The sequence below is a fragment of the Xyrauchen texanus genome, chromosome 2 (assembly GCF_025860055.1).
Source record: "Xyrauchen texanus isolate HMW12.3.18 chromosome 2, RBS_HiC_50CHRs, whole genome shotgun sequence".
NCBI lineage: Eukaryota > Metazoa > Chordata > Actinopteri > Cypriniformes > Catostomidae > Xyrauchen > Xyrauchen texanus.
Genome location: NC_068277.1, coordinates 1,332,515 through 1,356,440, shown reverse-complemented (window position 1 = coordinate 1,356,440; position 23,926 = coordinate 1,332,515). Strand labels below are relative to the sequence as shown.

The window sequence follows — 23,926 nt, the reverse complement described above, 5'->3', positions numbered from 1 at the left end:
ACCAAATTATGAGCAATTTTAAAGAGCCATATCAAAACAACCAAAGACATTGGCTAGTTACAAAAATCACAACAAGATTGATGTGTTTCACCTGATATTACTGTATATCTACAGAAAGCACTCTTTCTCTCTCTTACACACACACACGGTTAACTGTGTCCTTTAATAAATCCACCAATATACTGAGCCAATAAATTCAAATTCCTCATTATAACTCCTTATAATAAACGCACACGTTCTTTTCACACAACAGGCTACAACTGATGTTTAAAACTGATTCAAAACTCAAATCAAACCAACTTATAAGAAGAAAAGAAATTGAGATAAAGTAGGGCAGTAAATAAAAGCCCCTGAAGTCACCAAAACCGCAGTCCAATCTGACAAAAGCCTGAAATGCATCCAAAGTTTCTGTAGAATAATCAGCGCTCTTACCTTCCACTGCGTATTCTTCTGTTCCCACAGGATACGGACAGCAGAGGAGAGAGAGAGAGAATACACAGATCACACATCTCATTTCAAGGGTAAAACACCTGCTGAGGAACAGAAATGACACTGTTCTTCTGCTCAATGAGGGGCATAATAATGTACATAGAAATAATCTCTGTAAAACACTTACAATGGAGGATTAAAAGCAGAGATGTGAAGATTTTGCATGTGTTATTGTGTGCAATGTTTGAGCTGTAAAGTGTGTAAATCCTCATTTGAGGTGAAACTTCCTGTCACGTGTTATTGATATCATTCATGTGATTTCTTGCATGTAAACATTGTTTTAATGATTCATAAATCATTGTGTTTACAGGATTAACCAGCGTCACATTGTTAACACAGTTGAAATAATGGATACTTACTGACTGAGTATTTCTGTCTTTTTATTTTTCAATAAAATATCTGAACATTCATAAAACAAGATCTATTTACTTGAGAATTAAAATGCCATAAGATAATAACATAATAACTCTTGTTCTCAGAGAAAGCTGACATCATTTAGAAATGTTCTTAATACAAAACAAATCCACTGGGTTAAGACAAGAATAGAAACTTGATTCAAAGGTCGTTTTGGATAAAAGAGTCTGCCAAACGAATAAATGTAATGTAAATATAAACGACATGATGCAAAAAATCTAGAACAGGATTAATTATTTTCATGCAACTGGCTGTCCAACAGATATTGAGCTAATTTACACACAGTCTACACATGACACAATCTACATATAATCTACACATGACACAATCTATATATATAATCTACAAATAATCTACACATGACACAACCTATATATATAATCTACACATGACACAATCTACATATAATCTACACATGACACAATCTACATATAATCTACACATGACACAATCTATATATATAATCTACACATGACACAATCTACATATAATCTACACATGACACAATCTATATATATAATCTACAAATAATCTACACATGACACAATCTATATATATAATCTACAAATAATCTACACATGACACAACCTATATATATAATCTACACATGACACAATCTACATATAATCTACACATGACACAATCTACATATAATCTACACATGACACAATCTATATATATAATCTACACATGACACAATCTACATATAATCTACACATGACACAATCTATATATATAATCTACAAATAATCTACACATGACACAATCTATATATATAATCTACACATGACACAATCTACATATAATCTACACATGACACAGTCTACATATAATCTACACATGACACAATCTATATATATAATCTACAAATAATCTACACATGACACAACCTATATATATAATCTACACATGACACAATCTACATATAATCTACACATGACACAATCTACATATAATCTACACATGACACAATCTATATATATAATCTACAAATAATCTACACATGACACAATCTATATATATAATCTACACATGACACAATCTACATATAATCTACACATGACACAATTGATATATAATCTACAAATAATCTACACATGACACAACCTATATATATAATCTACACATGACACAATCTACATATAATCTACACATGACACAGTCTACATATAATCTACACATGACACAATCTATATATATAATCTACAAATAATCTACACATGACAAAACCTATATATATAATCTACACATGACACAATCTACATATAATCTACACATGACACAATCTATATATATAATCTACACATGACACAATCTACATATAATCTACACATGACACAATCGATATATAATCTACAAATAATCTACACATGACACAACCTATATATATAATCTACACATGACACAATCTACATATAATCTACACATGACACAGTCTACATATAATCTACACATGACACAATCTATATATATAATCTACACATGACACAATCTACATATAATCTACACATGACACAGTCTACATATAATCTACACATGACACAATCTATATATATAATCTACAAATAATCTACACATGACACAACCTATATATATAATCTACACATGACACAATCTACATATAATCTACACATGACACAATCTACATATAATCTACACATGACACAATCTATATATATAATCTACAAATAATCTACACATGACACAATCTATATATATAATCTACACATGACACAATCTACATATAATCTACACATGACACAATCGATATATAATCTACAAATAATCTACACATGACACAACCTATATATATAATCTACACATGACACAATCTACATATAATCTACACATGACACAGTCTACATATAATCTACACATGACACAATCTATATATATAATCTACAAATAATCTACACATGACACAATCGATATATAATCTACACACAATCTACACATGACACAATCTACATATAATCTACACATGACACAATCGATATATAATCTACAAATAATCTACACATGACACAACCTATACATAATCTACAATGACACAATCTACATATAATCTACACATGACACAATCTATATATAATCTACACATGACACAATCTACATATAATCTACAAATAATCTACACATGACACAATCTACATATAATCTACACATGACACAATCGATATATATAATCTACAAATAATCTACACATGACACAACCTATACATAATCTACAATGACACAATCTACATATAATCTACACATGACACAATCTATATATAATCTACACATGACACAATCTACATATAATCTACAAATAATCTACACATGACACAACCTATATATAATCTACAATTAATCTACACATGACACAACCTATATATAATCTACAATTAATCTACACATGACACAATCTATATATAATCTACACATGACACAATCTATATATAATCTACAAATAATCTACACATGACACAACATGGGACAACACTTCTTTCCCAGCGGGGCACCAGCATGACAAGCTGCACAAAGGTTGAAGAGGTCCACCTAAAGCTTGTTTACATAGACTTGAAAAACAGGGTGGACAGACACAAAAACAAATTCGGTGTGAACGGCCCCTAATACGCTTAAAATGAAAACCACTTGAAAACAATGTCGAGTTCCATCAATCAAAAAGACAATAATGAACTTCATCCATTCTATATTTAAAGCTCAAAGAACCTTATATTCATGTATATTATGAAATGTATGTGTATATTAATGTATATTATGTGTATATTAATGTATATTATGTGTATATGAATGTATATTATGTGTATATTAATGCGTATTATGAAATGTATATTATTTGTATATTATGAAATATTATTTATATATTATGAAAAGTATATTATTTACATTTAATAAATACATTGTGTATATTAATGCGTATTATGAAATGTATATTATTTGTATATTACGAAATGTATATTAATGTAAATTTATATATATTTTGTGTATATTAATGTATATTATGAAAAGCATATTATTTGTATATTAATGTATATTATGAAAAGTATATTATTTGTATATTAATGTATATGAAAAGTATATTATGTGCATATGAAAGTACATTATGAAATGTATATTATTTGTATATTAATGTATATTATGAAATGTATATTATTTGTATATTAATGCGTATTATGAAATGTATATTATTTGTATATTATGACATGTATATTAATGTAAATTAATGTATAATTTGGCTATATTAATGAATATTATGAAAAGTATATTATTTGTATATTAATGTATATTATGAAAAGTATATTATTTGTATATTAATGTATATGAAAAGTATATTATGTGTATATGAAAGTATATTATGAAATGTATATTATTTGTATATTAATGTATATTATTTGTATATTAATGTATATTATGTCTATATTAATGTATATTATGTGTATATTAATGCGTATTATGAAATTTATATTATTTGTATATTATGAAATGTATGTGTATATTAATGTATATTATGTGTATATTAATGCGTATTATGAAATGTATATTATTTGTATATTATGAAATGTATATTAATGTAAATTAATGTATATTTTGTCTATATTAATGTATATTATGCATAAATATATTATAAAAAGTATATTAATGTATATGAAAAGTATATTATGTGTATATGAAAGTATATTATGAAATGTATATTATTTGTATATTAATGTACATTATTTGTATATTAATGTATATTATGTCTATATTAATGTATATTATGAAATGTATATTATGTGTATATTAATGTATATTATGTCTATATTAATGTATATTATGAAATGTATATTATTTGTACATTAATGTATATTATATGTATATTAATGTATATTATGTCTATATTAATGTATATTATGAAATGTATAATATGTGTATAGTAATGTACATTATGTGTATATTAATGCGTATTATGAAATTTATATTATTTGTATATTATGAAATGTATGTGTATATTAATGTATATTATGTGTATATTAATGCGTATTATGAAATGTATATTATTTGTATATTATGAAATGTATATTAATGTGTATTATGTCTATATTAATGTATATTATGAAAAGTATATTATTTGTATATTAATGTATATTATGAAATGTATATTATTTGTATATTAATATATACGTCTATATTAATGTATATTATTTGAATATTAATGCGTATTATGAAATGTATATTATTTGTATATTAATGTATATGTCTATATTAATGTATATTATTTGTATATTAATGTATATTATGTCTATATTAATGTACATTAATATATATTATGTCTGTATTAATGTATATTATGAAATGTATATTATATGTATATTAATGTATATTATGTGTATATTAATGTATATTATGTCTATATTAATGTATATTATGAAATGTATATTATGAAATATATTATTTGTATATTAATGTATATTATGTGTATATTAATGTATATTATGTCTATATTAATATATATTATGAAATGTATATTAATGTATATTATGTCTATATTAATGTATATTATTTGTATATTAGTCTATATTAATGTATATTATGAAATGTATATTATGTCTATATTAATATATATTATGAAATGTATATTATGTGTATATTAATGTATATTATGTCTATATTAATGTGTATTAATGTATATTAAGTCTATATTAATATATATTATGAAATGTGTATTAATGTATATTATGTCTATATTAATGTATATTATGAAATGTATATTATGTCTATATTAATATATATTATGAAATGTATATTATTTGTATATTATGTGTATATTCATGTATACTATGTCTATATTAATTTATATTCATGTATATGAAAAGTATATTATGTGTATATTATTTGTATATTAATGTATATGTCTATATTAATGTATATTATGAAATTTATATTATTTTTATATTAATGTATATTATGTCTATATTAATGTGTATTATGAAATGTATATTATGTCTATATTAATGCATATTATGAAATGTATATTAATGTATATTATGTCTATATTAATGTATATTATGAAATATATATTATGTCTATATTAATGTTTATTATGAAATGTATATTATTTGTATATTAATGTATATTATGTGTATATTCATGTAAATTATGTCTATATTAATGTATATTATGAAATGAATATTATTTGTATATTAATGTATATTATGTGTATACGTCTATATTAATGTATATTATTTGTATATTAATGTATATTATGAAATGTATATTATTTGTATATTATGAAATGTATATTCATGTAAATTAATGTATATTATGTCTATAATAATGTATATTATGAAAAGTATATTATATGTATATTAATGTATATTATTTGTATATTAATGTATATGTCAATATTAATGTATATTATTTGTATATTAATGTATATTATGTCTATATTATTTGAAATGTATATTATGTCTATATGAATATATATTATGAAATGTATATTATGTGTATATTAATGTATATTATGTATATATTAATGTGTATTATGAAATGTATATTATGTCTATATTAATATATATTATGAAATGAATATTATTTGTATATTAATGTATATTATGTGTATATTAACGTATATTATGTCTATATTAATGTGTATTAATGTATATTAAGTCTATATTAATATATATTATGAAATGTATATTAATGTATATTATGTCTATATTAATGTATATTATGAAATGTATATTATGTCTATATTAATGTTTATTATGAAATCTATATTATGTCTATATTAATGTATATTATGAAATGTATATTAATGTATATTATGTCTATATTAATGTATATTATGAAATGTATATTATGTCTATATTAATGTTTATTATGAAATGTATATTATGTCTATATTAATATATATTATGAAATGAATATTATTTGTATATTAATGTATATTATGTGTATATTAATGTATATTATGTCTATATTAATGTATATTATGTCTATATTAATGTGTATTAATGTATATTAAGTCTATATTAATATATATTATGAAATGTATATTAATGTATATTATGTCTATATTAATGTATATTATTTGTATATTAGTCTATATTAATGTATATTATGAAATGTATATTAATGTATATTAAGTCTATATTAATGTATATTATGAAATGTATATTATGTCTATATTAATATATATTATGAAATGTATATTAATGTATTTTATGTCTATATTAATGTATATTATGAAATGTATATTATGTCTATATTAATGTTTATTATGAAATGTATATTATGTCTATATTAATGTGTATTAATGTATATTAAGTCTACATTAATATATATTATGAAATGTATATTAATGTATATTATGTCTATATTAATGTATATTATTTGTATATTAGTCTATATTAATGTATATTATGAAATGTATATTACGTCTATATTAATATATATTATGAAATGTATATTATGTGTATATTAATGTATATTATGTCTATATTAATGTGTATTAATGTATATTAAGTCTATATTAATATATATCATGAAATGTATATTAATGTATATTATGTCTATATTAATGTATATTATGAAATGTATATTATGTCTATATTAATATATATTATGAAATGTATATTATTTGTATATTAATGTATATTATGTGTATATTCATGTATACTATGTCTATATTAATGTATATTCATGTATATGAAAAGTATATTATGTGTATATTATTTGTATATTAATGTATATGTCTATATTAATGTATATTATGAAATGTATATTATTTGTATATTAATGTATATTATGTCTATATTAATGTGTATTATGAAATGTATATTATGTCTATATTAATGCATATTATGAAATGTATATTAATGTATATTATGTCTATATTAATGTATATTATGAAATATATATTATGTCTATATTAATGTTTATTATGAAATGTATATTATTTGTATATTAATGTATATTATGTGTATATTAATGTATATTATGTCTATATTAATGTATATTATGAAATGAATATTAGTTGTATATTAATGTATATTATGTGTATACGTCTATATTAATGTATATTATTTGTATATTAATGTATATTATGAAATGTATATTATTTGTATATTATTAAATGTATATTCATGTAAATTAATGTATATTATGTCTATAATAATGTATATTATGAAAAGTATATTATTTGTATATTAATGTATATTATGAAATGTATATTATTTGTATATTAATGTATATGTCAATATTAATGTATATTATTTGTATATTAATGTATATTATGTCTATATTATTTGAAATGTATATTATGTCTATATTAATATATATTATGAAATGTATATTATGTGTATATTAATGTATATTATGTATACATTAATGTGTATTATGAAATGTATATTATGTCTATATTAATATATATTATGAAATGAATATTATTTGTATATTAATGTATATTATGTGTATATTAACGTATATTATGTCTATATTAATGTGTACTAATGTATATTAAGTCTATATTAATATATATTATGAAATGTATATTAATGTATATTATGTCTATATTAATGTATATTATGAAATGTATATTATGTCTATATTAATGTTTATTATGAAATATATATTATGTCTATATTAATGTATATTATGAAATGTATATTAATGTATATTATGTCTATATTAATGTATATTATGAAATGTATATTATGTCTATATTAATGTTTATTATGAAATGTATATTATGTCTATATTAATATATATTATGAAATGAATATTATTTGTATATTAATGTATATTATGTGTATATTAATGTATATTATGTCTATATTAATGTGTATTAATGTATATTAAGTCTATAATAATATATATTATGAAATGTATATTAATGTATATTATGTCTATATTAATGTATATTATGAAATGTACATTATGTCTATATTAATGTATATTATGAAATGTATATTATGTCTATATTAATGTATATTATGAAATGTATATTATGTCTATATTAATAGATATATTATGAAATGAATATTATTTGTATATTAATGTATATTATGTGTATATTAATGTATATTATGTCTATATTCATGTGTATTAATGTATATTAAGTCTATATTAATATATATTATGAAATGTATATTAATGTATATTATGTCTATATTAATGTATATTATGAAATGTATATTATGTCTATATTAATGTTTATTATGAAATGTATATTATGTCTATATTAATGTATATTATGAAATGTATATTAATCTATATTATGTCTATATTAATGTATATTATGAAATGTATATTATGTCTATATTAATGTTTATTATGAAATGTATATTATGTGTATATTCATGTATATTATGTCTATATTTAATGTATATTCATGTATATGAAAAGTATATTATGTGTATATTATTTGTGTATTAATGTATATGTCTATATTAATGTATATTATGAAATTTATATTATTTGTATATTAATGTATATTATGTCTATATTAATGTATATTATGAAATGTATATTATGTCTATATTAATGTATATTATGAAACGTATATTAATGTATATTATGTCTATATTAATGTATATTATGAAATATATATTATGTCTATATTATTGTTTATTATGAAATGTATATTATTTGTATATTAATGTATATTATGTGTATATTCATGTATATTATGTCTATATTAATGTATATTATGAAATGAATATTATTTGTATATTAATGTATATTATGTGTATATTATGTGTATATTATGTATATTATGTCTATATTAATGTGTATTAATGTATATTATGTCTATATTAATATATATTATGAAATGAATATTATTTGTATATTAATGTATATTATGTGTATATTAATGTATATTATGTCTATATTAATGTGTATTAATGTATATTATGTCTATATTAATATATATTATGAAATGTATATTAATGTATATTGTGTCTATATTAATGTATATTATGAAATGTATATTATGTCTATATTAATGTATATTATATGTATATTAATGCGTATTATGAAATTTATATAATTTGTATATTATGAAATGTATGTGTATATTAATGTATATTATGTGTATATTAATGCGTATTATGAAATGTATATTATTTGTATATTATGAAATGTATATTAATGTATATTATGTCTATATTAATGTATATTATGAAAAGTATACTATTTGTATATTAATGTATACGTCTATATTAATGTATATTAATTGTATATTAATGCGTATTATGAAATGTATATTATTTGTATATTATGAAATGTATATTAATGTAAATTAATGTATATTATGTCTATAATAATATATATTATGAAAAGTATATTATTTGTATATTAAGTCTGTATTAATGTATATTATGAAATGTATATTATGTGTATATTAATGTATATTATGTCTATATTAATCAATATTATGTCTATATTAATGTATATTATGAAATGTATATTATGTCTATATTAATATATATTATGAAATGAATATTATTTGTATATTAATGTATATTATGTGTATATTAATGTATATTATGTCTATATTAATGTGTATTAATGTATATTATGTCTATATTAATGTATATTATGAAATGTATATTAATGTATATTATGTCTATATTAACGTATATTATTTGTATATTAAGTCTATATTAATGTATATTATGAAATGTATATTATGTGTATATTAATGTATATTATGTCTATATTAATCAATATTATGTCTATATTAATGTATATTATGAAATGTATATTATGTCTATATTAATATATATTATGAAATGAATATTATTTGTATATTAATGTATATTATGTGTATATTAATGTATATTATGTCTATATTAATGTGTATTAATGTATATTATGTCTATATTAATGTATATTATGAAATGTATATTAATGTATATTATGTCTATATTAATGTATATTATGAAATGTATATTATGTCTATATTAATGTATATTATGAAATGTATATTATGTCTATATTAATGTATATTATGAAATGTATATTAATGTATATTATGTCTATATTAATGTATATTATGAAATGTATATTATGTCTATATTAATGTTTATTATGAAATGTATATTATTTGTATATTAATGTATATTATGTGTATATTAATGTATATTCATGTATATGAAAAGTATATAATGTGTATATGAAAAGTATATTATGTGTATATTAATGTATATTATGAAATTTATATTATTTGTATATTAATGTATATTATGTCTATATTAATGTATATTATGAAATGTATATTATGTCTATATTAATGTTTATTATGAAATATATATTATTTGTATATTAATGTATATTATGTCTATATTAATGTATATTCATGTATATGAAAAGTATATAATGTGTATATTAAAAGTATATTATGTGTATATTAATGTATATTATGAAATGTATATTATTTGTATATTAATGTATATTATGTTTATATTAATGTATATTATTTATATATTAATGTATATTATGTGTATTTTAACATATATTATGTCTATATTAATGTATATTATGAAATGTATATTGTTTGTATATTCATGTATATTATGTGTATATTGATGTATATTACGAAATGTATATTGTGTATGTTCATGTATATTATGTATATAAAAGTGTATTTCTCATTGAGTTACAGGGTAATTGTGTCAGTAAATAATGTTTATCACAAAGAAAATGTGTTTTCAAGAATATTGTAAATTATGGACAGCTATACTTAAACATGCACATTTATTGAACTTAATGAACTTACTGTATTGAGTTCATGGAACTTGAATAGTTAAGTTGGCTCAACTATTTTGCCTGAAGTTGAGTAAACTTAGAAATGCTTTGCAGCTATTTATATTTTACAGTTACAGAAATCTGATGGCAATATGTGCAAAAGGTCTAGATGAAATATGTTCATATATGCATTTACTAAAGTCACAAATTACACATATGTTTTAAAATCTACACAAATGTCTGTTTTCATACACTGTATGTATATGTGACCAAATGCAACTTGAAGTTGAATATGTAGCTGCATATGCTCAAACCGACAAACTATAATAACAGTATATGAATAATAGTAATGAATGATATTTATGAGACTTAATTATACTGGTTACACTTATCCACTGACATATTCAGTACAAGTGAAAATCTGATTAATATTCAATGAGATGATTGGAGTCGCTCCTGAGACTGACCAGATGACTGGAGAAACATAAACGTGTTTAACGAGAGATCGTCATTAAGATGAGTGATCAGAGAACACGTCACGAATCAGCTTAGTCACTTCATAACAACATAACATGAATGACCCCTGACCTCTGAGACACATTATAATAGATATATATCTTGTGAACGCTCTCGAGCAGCTGCTTTCTATGGATACAAGTGCAGCTCTTATTTACCTGAACGGGGAAAGATGGAAATCTCCAAAACAGTTGTTCAAGATTATGATCAAATCAGCAGTCAAATCTGACAACTCTGAAATCATAAAGTTAGCTTCTTTAGCTCAAATCACACTAACAACACTATTTTTCAGACAGGTTCAGCTAATGCACGTTCTCGAGTTGACTGACAGGTGAGATCTATATTTGAAAGGTGATCATGCATCATGCATTGTGTATGAACTGTAAGATTAATGATTAATGTCTCTGAAGTTCATCATTAACTGCAGAAGTTCACATAGATGTGCAATTGATATATATAATTGATATATATGATCCATCTATTCCATTATGAGGGTGTAGTCCATGTAAGGCAGGACCTTCTTTTTTTACATCCACCACATCGATTGTTCCAATTTCTCCCATTTATCTGAACACAAGTGCTCCGTCTCAGTTAAACAGTCTGTGTTTTTATGTGGTCATTAAGTTTAACTAAAGAGTGTCTCATTACTCTAGTTTCATGATCATTTGTCTCACGACTCATAAGAATGAAAGCATTAAGACTCATTTAAACTTCTCTTGCAAAAATATTAGAGTTCATAAGTTCACTTTCACTGAAGTTCAATTCAATTCTGTTTAAATGAACTGATTCACAACTCCGATTCAACAATTTATTTGCGTCATTCAAAAATGTTCACAATAGTTCCAATATATATATATAATGTATAGAAATGTAAATAATGCTGTTTATTACAGTCAATCACATCACATAAGGAGTGCTGGTGAAGGAATCCTTCTGATGCCCTTTAGATAACGGATGTGCAATTCGAAAACCAAACTGCAAATACCCAGCACTCAAAATAATGATTACATTTTTTTTTTATAATAATAATTTACTAACTTAATATTGTTGTCTTGTTGTCAGTAAAAATGTGGAAACCCTTAGAACAAGATGCATTAACTAATCTAAATATAATCTACACATAAACTACAAATAAAATACATATAATCCACATATAACCTATACATAACACACATAATCTAACATATTATCTAAATATAATCTACAAATAATGAACACATAAAACACATATAACCTACACGTAATCTACATAAGTATTTTCTCAGACAAGTTTCGAGTCAAAAGAGAGACAGATAATGTCAGGAGGGTTATTTCAGTGTAAAATGGATCATACTGTTCATGTGTTACACTTACTATAGTTTACTTTTATGTTGATTCTCCATCAAATGTGAATCAAGTCAATCACTGAAACATCAGCTCCACCTCGAGTAAGAAATAACATGTATATTATGTATGTGTACACAAATATGGAATACTGATAATTGACCAGTTACAGAGAAAAATGAACGTGATATAGTTTCCTCTAGAAACAAGCTTTCATTTTAAGAGCACATGATTTGTATGTTCGTGTGTTTATCAGTTACACTCCTCAAATCAAACCAAGTCAAGTGGTTTTTATTGTCGTTTCAACCATATACAGTTATTACAGTACACAGCAAAACGAGACAACGTTCCTCCAGGACCATGGTGCTACATAAAAACAACAAAGGACCAACATAGGACCACATGAGACTACACAACGAAATAAAATACCTATATAAACTACCTATATATACCTATATAAAGTGCACGTGCAAACATGTGCAAAAAGTACGGGACAGTACAACAAATTACTGACAATGAACAGGACAATAGACAGTGCAGCGCCGACCAGTACTCAGTAGTGCAAAAAGATGACAGTTTCTAAAAATGTAAACATAACATACTATGAGATAATGTTCTATGCACATAGCAGTTATTGAGGTAGCAGACAGTTATAAAGTGACAGTTATTAAAGTGCAACTCAGGACACGTGTGTGTCAAACCAGTCTCTGAGTATTGTGAAGTCTGATGGCTTGGGGAAGAAGCTGTTACACAGTCTGGCCGTGAGGGCCCGAATGCTTCGGTACCTCTTGCCAGACGGGAGGAGGGTAAAGAGTTTGTGTGAGGGGTGTGTGGGGTCGTCCACAATGCTGGTTGCTTTATGGATACAGTGTTTTTTGTAAATGTCTTTGATGGAGGGAAGAGAGACCCCAATGATCTTCTCAGCTGTCCTCACTATCCTCTGCAGGGCTTTGCGGTCCGAAACGGTGCAAGTCCCAAACCAGGCAGTGATGCAGCTGCTCAGGATGCTCTCAATAGTCCCTCTATAGAATGTAGTGAGGATGGGGGTTGGGAGATGTGCTTTCCTCAGCCTTTGAAGAAAGTAGAGACGCTGCTGGGCTTTCTTGGTGATAGAGCTGGTGTTGAGGGACCAGGTGAGGTTCTCCGCCAGGTGAACACCAAGGAATTTGGTGCTCTTGACGATCTCCACAGAGGAGCCGTCGATGTTCAGCGGAGTGTGTTCACCTTGTGCTCTCCTAAAGTCAACAACCATCTCTTTTGTTTTGTCGACATTCAGGGACAGGTTGTTGGCTCTACACCAGTTCGTCAGCCGCTGCACCTCCTCTCTGTATGCTGACTCGTTGTTCTTGCTGATGAGACCCACCACGGTCGTGTCATCGGCGAACTTGATGATGTGATTCGAGCTGTGCATTGCTGCACAGTCGTGAGTCAGCAGAGTGAACAGCAGTGGACTGAGCACACAGCCCTGGGGGCCCCAGTGCTCAGTGTGGTGGTGGTGGAGATGCTGTTCCCGATCCGGACTGACTGAGGTCTCCCAGTCAGGAAGTCCAGGATCCAGTTGCAGAGGGAGGTGTCCAGGCCCAGCAGGTTCAGCTTTCCAATCAGGTGCTGGGGAATGATTGTGTTGAATGCTGAGCTGAAATCTATGAACAGCATTCGAACGTATGAGTCCTTATTGTCTAGGTGGGTGAGGGCCAGATGGAGGGTTGTGGTGATGGCATCGTCCGTTGAACGGTTTGAACGATACGCAAACTGCAGTGGGTCTAGTGAGGGGGCAGCTGGGTCTTAATCTGCCTCATGACGAGCCTCTCGAAGCACTTCATGATGATGGGTGTAAGTCGCGACGGGACGGTAGTCGTTGAGGCAGGACACTGAAGACTTCTTTGGCATGGGGATGATGGTGGTGGCCTTGAAGCATGTTGGAACAACGGCGCTGCTCAGAGAGATGTTGAAGATGTCGGTAAGAACATCTGCTAGCTGGTCTGCACATCCTCTGAGCACTCTGCCAGGAATGTTGTCTGGTCCAGCAGCCTTCCGTGGGTTGACTCTACGTAGAGTTTTCCTCACATCTGCCGTGGTAAGACAGAGCACCTGGTCGTTGGGAGGAGGGGTGGACTTCCTCGCCATCACGTCGTTCTGCACTTCAAACCGAGCGTAGAAGTCGTTCAGCGCATCTGGAAGGGAGGCATCTTTGTCACAGGCAACTGATGTTGTCCTGTAGTTGGTGATGGCCTGGATGCCCTGCCACATGCCGCGTGTCACCGCTGTCCTGGAAGTGACTGTGGATTCTCTGGGCGTGTCAGCGCTTTGCCTCTCTGATTGCCCGTGACAGTTTGGCCCTAGCTGTTCTTAGGGCTGCCTTATCGCCTGCTCTGAAGGCGGAGTCTCCGGACCTCAGCAGCGTGCGCACCTCCGCAGTCATCCACGGCTTCTGGTTGGAGCGTGTGGTGATGGTCTTGGAGAAAGTGACATCATCAATGCACTTGCTGATGTAGCTGGTCACTGATGCTGTGTATTCCTCCAAGTTGGTAGAATCGCCATATGTTGCAGCCTCCCTGAACATGTGCCAGTCAGTACACTCAAAACAGTCCTGAAGAGCAGAGATGGCTCCTGCTGGCCAGGTTTTCACCTGCTTCTGAAGCGGTTTTGTGCGTCTGACGAGCGGTCTGTATGCTGGAATTAACATAACAGAGATGTGGTCTGAGTAGCCGAGGTGGGGGCGGGGCTCCGCCCGTACGCGCCTGGGATGTTTGTGTAAACAAGATCAAGCACGTTCAGCCCCTCTCGTTGCAAAGTCCACATACTGATGGAATTTAGGGAGCACTGTCTTGAGATTTGCATGGTTGAAATCTCCGGCGACAATAAACAGTCCGTCGGGGTGAGCGTTCTGCAGTTCGCTCATAGCCCCATACAGTTCACAGAGCGCTTCCTTAGCGTTAGCGCTGGGGGAATGTAAACTCCGGTTATGCAAACAGTGGTGAATTCCCGTGGTAGATAAAAAGGTCTGCATCTAACAGTCACAAGCTCCAACAGCGATGAACAGTAACTAGAGACTAGCATAGAGTTCTTGCACCATTCCGTGTTGATGTAAACACACAAGCCACCACCGCGAGTCTTACCGCAGAGAGCTGTATTTCTGTCGGCACGAAACGAGGCGAGCCCGTCTAGCTGAATGGCGGCATCCGGAACTCTGTCGCTGAGCCACGTCTCCGTGAAAACAAAGACGCAGCAGTCTCTAAACTCACGCTGCGTAGCCTGCTGGAGTCGGATATAGTCCAGTTTATTGTCCAGGGAGCAAACATTTGAGAGCAGGATAGACGGGAGAGCCGGCCGGCTAGGGTCTGTTTTTAGCCTAGCATGGACCCCCGCCCTCTTTCCGCGCTTCCGCTTTCGCACACCGCTTACGACGTCCTCTCCCCGGCCACCGGCATCAGGCGACGCCGAGGGCTGGAGGCCTGGTCTCCGCAGCAAGCCGAGTACGCGTAGCGCCTCCTGCAGGTCATCATGCAGCTTGGTTTTTGCATGAGTCTTATATTTGAGTAGTGTCTGGCGATGGTAGACACGAACACTGGTTGCTCCGATGTCCATGTGTTGCAAAAGTCGGGCTTTTTTAACAAAAATAGCACCATTGTGGATCCGGAGTGGCCGCTGCGTGCTACCGCGCCGCCATCTTGGACCAACCAAATACAAGATTACTTCTGATCTACATTTCTATTTCAGAGCAAATGAAAAATAAACTCATGCAATCATCAATAGATCATAGAAAACTCATTGGATTGCACGATTACATAAACATTAGATGGGTAAGAGCTTCAGGTCTGTAGGAGGTTTCATTAATGAAAGAGGCACCACTGTATTAACATGAACATAGACAGCCCAAATATGTGAACAGATCGTTTCTGCGTCTCCGTTGAACATCTGTGTGTAATTACAGAGCTGAGAGATCACTGCAGAAGTCACACAATGACCAAACACTCACCATGTCACCATGACAACAGCACCAAATCCTCTGACTGATGATCACATGATGGAGAGGTTTGATTACCAAACTATTCAAGAGTTCTGACATACAGTTAATGACAGTTAATATTGATAAACAATAATACGACAATTACTGCATTTTCATCAGCAGCAGGAAACCACATCTCTTTATCAGGACGTCCAAACCACAGACACAAAAGTGCTCAAGGTCAAATCTTAGCTCATGAATATTAATTAGGTCAATCTTTTACTGTTTTGATCATTTAGAAGTCTATGTGTGATGTAATGATCCGGTGATCACGTCTGTAATTGAGCATTAACTAATTTCCAAGTCAAAACTGACACGTAAAATAGGGATGAGCACCAACTACCAATTTTCTTAATTTACTTGTCGGTGTTAAGGATAACAATTCATAAATAAATAAATAAGGCTTGTTATATTTACTTGACTCTGATCAGACACATTTTCGAGGTATATACGGATGCTAAGCGCAGCACTTCAACATGACATCTAATGGATATTAAACAAATAAATAGGCTAAAGAATTAAAACATCTTATTGCCCAAAACTATCAAAGTAAAAAATAAGAAAAGCTCCTATAAATGAAGACTTTTAACAAGCAAACCCCTCCGACACTTATTTTAGCAGTGAAGAAGAGCGCTGCTGTTAATGGGTGCTTCACTCAAATTGAGCAGCAAATGCCCAAAAATGGCTATTTCTGTGGTTGGAACAGCACGTTTCCGAAAGATTATTGGAATTTGTATTTATTTTTTAATCACCCTTTTCTCCCCATTTTGGATTGCCCAATTCCCACTACTTAGCAGGTCCTCGTGGTGGCGCGGTTACTCGCCTCAATCCGGGTGGTGGAGGACAAGTCTCATTTGCGTCCGCGTCTGAGACTGTCAATCCACGCATCTGATCACGTGACTCGTTGTGTATGACACCGCGGAGACTCACAGCATGTGGAGACTCATGCTACTCTCCACAATCCACACACAACTCACCACACGCCCAATTGAGAGAACCACTAATCACCACCACGAGGAGGTTACCCCATGTGACTCTACCCTCACTAGCAACCGCTTGGTTGCTTAGGAGACCTGGCTAGAGTCACTCAGCACGCCCTGGATTCACTCTCACAACTCCAGGTGTGATAGTCAGCGCCAATACTCTTTTCACAAAGAAATCAGACAAATTTATGAAACGTTGATCTTATAATAAGAACAAAACAGAAGAACTGGACGACATTTCCACCATTGCAGCGCAAATTTGTGGTTTGTGGATATGTGAATTAACCCTTTAAACCCGCCGGTGAGCCTGCGAGAAAATATTAATAGTCAAAATATTAATAACTATAGTCTTGACCAACACAAAATAGGTATCATTTGAAAGTTTATAAGCTCTACATTACAATGCATGTACAGTTGAAATCAGATGTTAACATACACTTTTAACTCCGTTTTCATGGTAGAAAGCATTCCCTGTCTTAGGTCAGTTTGGATCACGACTTTATTTTCAGAATGTGAAATGTCAGAATAATAGTAGAGAGAATTATTTATTTCAGCTTTTATATATTTCATCACATTCCCAGTGGGTCAGAAGTTTACATTCACTTTGTTAGTATTTGGTGGCATTGCCTTTAAATTGTTTAACTTGGGTCAAATGTTTTGGGAATCCTTCCACAAGCTTCTCTCAATAAGTTGCTGGAATTTTGTCCCATTCCTCCAGACAGAATTGCTGTAACCGAGTCAGGTTTGTAGTCCTCCTTAATCGCACATGCTTTTTCAGTTCTGCCCACAAATTCTGTATCGGATTGAGGTCGTCTTTGTGATGCCACTCCAACACCTTGACTTTGTCCTTAAGCCATTTTGTTACAACTTTGGAGGTATTCTTGGGGTCATTGGCCATTTGGAAGACCCATTTGTGACCGAGCTTTAACTTCCTGTCTGATGTCTTGAGATGTTAATTCAATATATCCACATAATGTTCCTTCCTCATGATGTCATCTATTTTCCCTCCTGCAGCAAACACCCCCACAACATGATGCTGCACCCCCATGATTCATGGTTGGGATGGTGTTCTTCGGCTTGCAAGCCTCCCCCTTTTCCCTCAAAACATAACAATGGTCATTATGGCCAAACAGTTCAATATTTGTTTCATCAGACCAGAGGACATTTCTCCAAAAAGTAAGATCTTTGTCCCCATGTGCACTTGCAAACTGTATTCTGGCTTTTTTATGGCAGTTTTGAAGCAGTGGCTTCTTCCTTGCTGAGCCTTTCAGGTGATGTCCATATAGGACTCGTTTTGCTGTGGATCTAGATACTCATCCACCTGTTTCCTCCAGCATCTTCACAAGGTCCTTTGCTGTTGTTCTGGGATTGATTTGCACTTTTCACACAAACTACGTTCATCTCTAGGAGACAGAATGCGTCTCCTTCCTGAGCGGTATGATGGCTGTGTGGTCACATGGTGTTTATACTTGTGTGATGAATGTGGTACCTTCAGGCATTTGGAAATTGCTCCAAAGGATGAACCAGACTTGTGGAGGTCCACAATTTATTTTCTGAGGTCTTGGCAGATTTATTTTGATTTCCCCATGATGTCAAGCAAAGAGGCACGGACACAGAGTTTGAAGGTAGGCCTTAAAATACATTCTCAGGTACACCTCCATTTCAATACACCTCCTATCAGAAGCTAATTGGCTAAATGTCTAAAGGCTTGACATCATTTTCTGGAATATTCCAAGCTGCTTAAAGGCACAGTTAACTTAGTGTATGTAAACTTCTGACCCACTGGAAATGTGATATAGTCAATTAAAAGTGAAACAATCGGTCTGTAAACCATTGCTGGAAATATTACTCATGTCATGCACAAAGTAGATGCCCTAAACTTGCCAACTCTATAGTGTACGAATATTAAATCTGTGGAGAGGTTAAATATAAGTTTAGGAGGTCTGGGTATCTCAGCGAGAATTGGCACTGACTATCACATCTGGAGTCGTAAGTTTGAATCCAGGGCATGCTGAGTGACTCCAGTCAGGTCTCCTAAGCAACCAAATTGGCCCGGTTGCTAGGGAGGGTAGAGTCACATGGGGTAACCTCCTCGTGGTCACTATAATGTGGATCTCGCTCTCGGTCGGGTGTGTGGTGAGTTGTGCGGAGAATTGCCTGAAGCCTCCACACGTGCTACGTCTCCACGGTAACGCACTCAACAAGTCACGTGATAAGATGCGCAGATTGACGGTCTCAGACGCGGAGGCAACTGAGATTCGTCCTCCACCACCCAGATTGAGGCGTGTCACAACACCACCACGAGGAATTAGAGCGCATTGGGAAATAAATGCCAAGATGTCATTTTAGCAGAATTACATTAGTTGAACTCTTTAACCTCTGAAGATGTCTTTAAAGATTTCCTGTTTCAGTGGTACCCAAAATTAAAGACTTACAACTCGACAAAAAAAACAACAACAAGAAAAACAAGGACAGTTGAGTGTTTGGTGTCATTGTAAAGAACATTTTCAAACGTCTTAATGATACAGATTATGATACAGTCTGAGACTATTACTGAGATTAATATTTACTGTGGTTTAATAATTTAAGCAGTAATAACAAATATGCCATGTCTGAGGGTAGTTTTCATGTTTATATGCCACATGTCTCAGGCTTTAGAAGTGTATTAAACATGCACAACAAGCAGTTTAAACCTTTTTACTGCAGCTATTCATTTAAGCGGAGTAAATACAGAATGAGATAAAGACTTGAATCTCTCTACAACACTTCACAAATACAGGAACATGACTGACAGTGATCGTCATATATCACAAACAATCCTCTGCATGTAATACGGTCCTGTCTCACTGTTAATAATGTTGAAAACAGCTGCTTGACAATCACACAAACAGCAAACAGTGTGTTTTTCAAGTGAATCTTTACAGTGTGTTCTTTGTACATAAATGTGGTCTTTTTCAATCACTCAATGTCTCGTCGAGTCTCGTCTGCTGCTCAGTCAACATCGCGGAGTCAAAACACGTCTCGCCGCATCAGACAGACGCATGTCCACTTAATAACCCCACCTCTCCCTTTGATTGACATGTGTCTTCACCAGTACTGACAATCACCCCGAGCGCTCTCTCCGTTTTTCACCAAAAGTCGAACATGTAGTCAGCAAATTACAGAGACGAGAATCTCTGTATGAGTTCGCAAAGTTTCAGGTGTAGATCTCATTATTGTGAATAATGGACTTTCTAATGGTGTCGGAGGAAGAACTGCAGCCTTGAAGACTCATCTCAGCATTTTAAGCATATTTAACCATTATTCTTTCAGAACTGATCAGATGGATGTCGTCACAGTAAACACACATGAGGCGTACAGATCTAAATGTCTGAGATCACAATGATAATTCATCAAAAATCGATGACAAAAACAATAACAGTTTTCAGTCAGGTCCCCCTCCATTGGTCATTCAAACAGTTAGTCCCGCCCCAAACTCATGTGATTGGTTGAGTCAGAAGTTGTCATGTGGAGTCTCAAACAAACAGATGAATGTTTTTACAGATAGTGAAGAAGTACTTCAACATCCAAATGAAGGTCACCGCAGCTTTCGGTTTCAAATACGTCAGAAATCGGTCTTCACGATGACAGCTGTGACTATCTGCAATCAATAAAACATCTTTATCTTGTGGCCTCTGACTGCATGCTCAAGGGTGAACACATGAACACAGAGCGGCAGAGATGACAGTTTATCAATGATGAGCAAATATTAGTATTGACAACAGCAGCCGAAGCAGAAGGGGTGGAGCTTATCACTACTAACCAATCAGAAACAGCGAGACTGAGATGACCATTTGATTATCATCGTCTTCTCCTCCATAATCTGACGTGTCTGCTGTACTTCATACAGTCATAATAAACTCGAAAAGTTTCTGCTTTCTCTTTGAATGCCGTCGGCCTCTCGTCCTGAACACTCGAATGAAACAAACCCGTCACCTGAACGAGACGCTGATGAACGAAGGAAAGCTTCTCCTGACTCTTTTCCTACAGATGAAGTCTGTGAGGTTTAGTAACCTTTAGCACAAACACATCCTCATATCAGCTGTTCGTTACAGTGTTTGCAGTTTCCCCCTTGTGACCGCGTCTCAAACGTGTCATTAAAGATCTGCTGTACACGCGTGTAATTATATCACAGCGCCGGGAATAAATAACGAGGACAGCGAGGATTAGAAGAGATTTCACTCTTGAATATGACTCATTCAAACCGAATCACTTATGAAACATGAGTCACTCGCATATACGGCTACTCTAAGAGCTATTTTAAGACTGAAGTCACACTTAATGACCGCATGTCTCTGCTTTATATTATTATTTCAAGAAGACGGCAAAAGCACATTTGAGAAGAACAAAGACGTGTGCTGATGTATGATATAATCTTCAGACGTGTGTGTGACTGTCAGTGTGGTTTGATTAATGAAACATGGAGTCCTGCATGCGGTCGGTCAGATGTTGTAATCCGCAGGTAAGCTCTCGCGGTCATCTCTCACACGCTAAACCGCAGTGGCGCTATGAAAAGATTACAGCATACGGGATCAAGCGGGGCTAATTGAACTCGTCTAGCGTGTGAGGTAAAGACGCTTTCCATGGATTGGAGACGTGCAGAGAATAAATATCTGGCTCATTCTCATGGTCCAATCATGCAGAACACAGCGGGGCAAGTTGTCACAATCTTTAACCCAGTTAATATATCTCAGCATATGATTATCATCTGACAGATATTACAAAAATATGTATAATTTAAGAGGGTTTTGAGCGAGTTGTTTGCAATCAACTTTTGACACTAAACCTGATGCAGATCTTGTGACAACTAGCCCCTAAAATCCTTTTCTGTTGCATTCTCATAACACTACTCTCATAAAGTCAGGCTGTTCATGTTCATAGATTAGCAATTATTAATATGTCAAAGAGACAAAATAGGACAATTCAATTTGAGTTCGGTGTTTTGATTATTGGACTTAAAAATACAGAGAATCAATCGAGAGTCGATCACTTAATCAATCAGTGAGATTTCAGTTGCACAGAGACTCTTTAAATCTCATCTTCAACTTTTAATCTGGTCAGAGTGAATTACACATGACTGGAACACATTAAAATACACACGATCATCCCTCACTACATCACTAATACAATCACGACAAGAACTTAAATCACGCACGCACGCACACACACTCACACATTCACACTCTCCCTCACACACACACTCTCTCACACACACAGTCCCTCAAACAGCATCTCATTAACAGGTTAATGTGCTTTCTAATAAACCTCACAATATGAAATATTTCCAAGCATCAATTATCAGATTATTTCTGCAACAGTTTAATGAGACCAGCAGTCGTTAAAGACCTAATGACAGGCTGTTAATGGATTCGTTTGCTTTCATGTGTAAATAAGTTGTTTGTGGTGTGCAGTAAAT

At 31.0% G+C, this 23,926-nt stretch overlaps 1 protein-coding gene across 7 annotated transcripts in view; it reads right to left on the bottom strand.

The window, feature by feature from the left end:
- nrxn2b (neurexin 2b) overlaps nucleotides 1-23,926 on the bottom strand; it is a 786,445-nt gene that overhangs the window by 648,187 nt on the left and 114,332 nt on the right. For 5 of the 7 annotated variants that reach the window (XM_052140149.1, XM_052140185.1, XM_052140162.1 and 2 more), the window contains exon 3: nucleotides 433-450. In XM_052140149.1, the coding sequence (XP_051996109.1) occupies nucleotides 433-450 (18 nt within the window). The remainder of the gene's footprint in view (nucleotides 1-432; nucleotides 451-23,926) is intronic. The other 2 variants (XM_052140157.1, XM_052140178.1) reach the window with 1 other exon arrangement.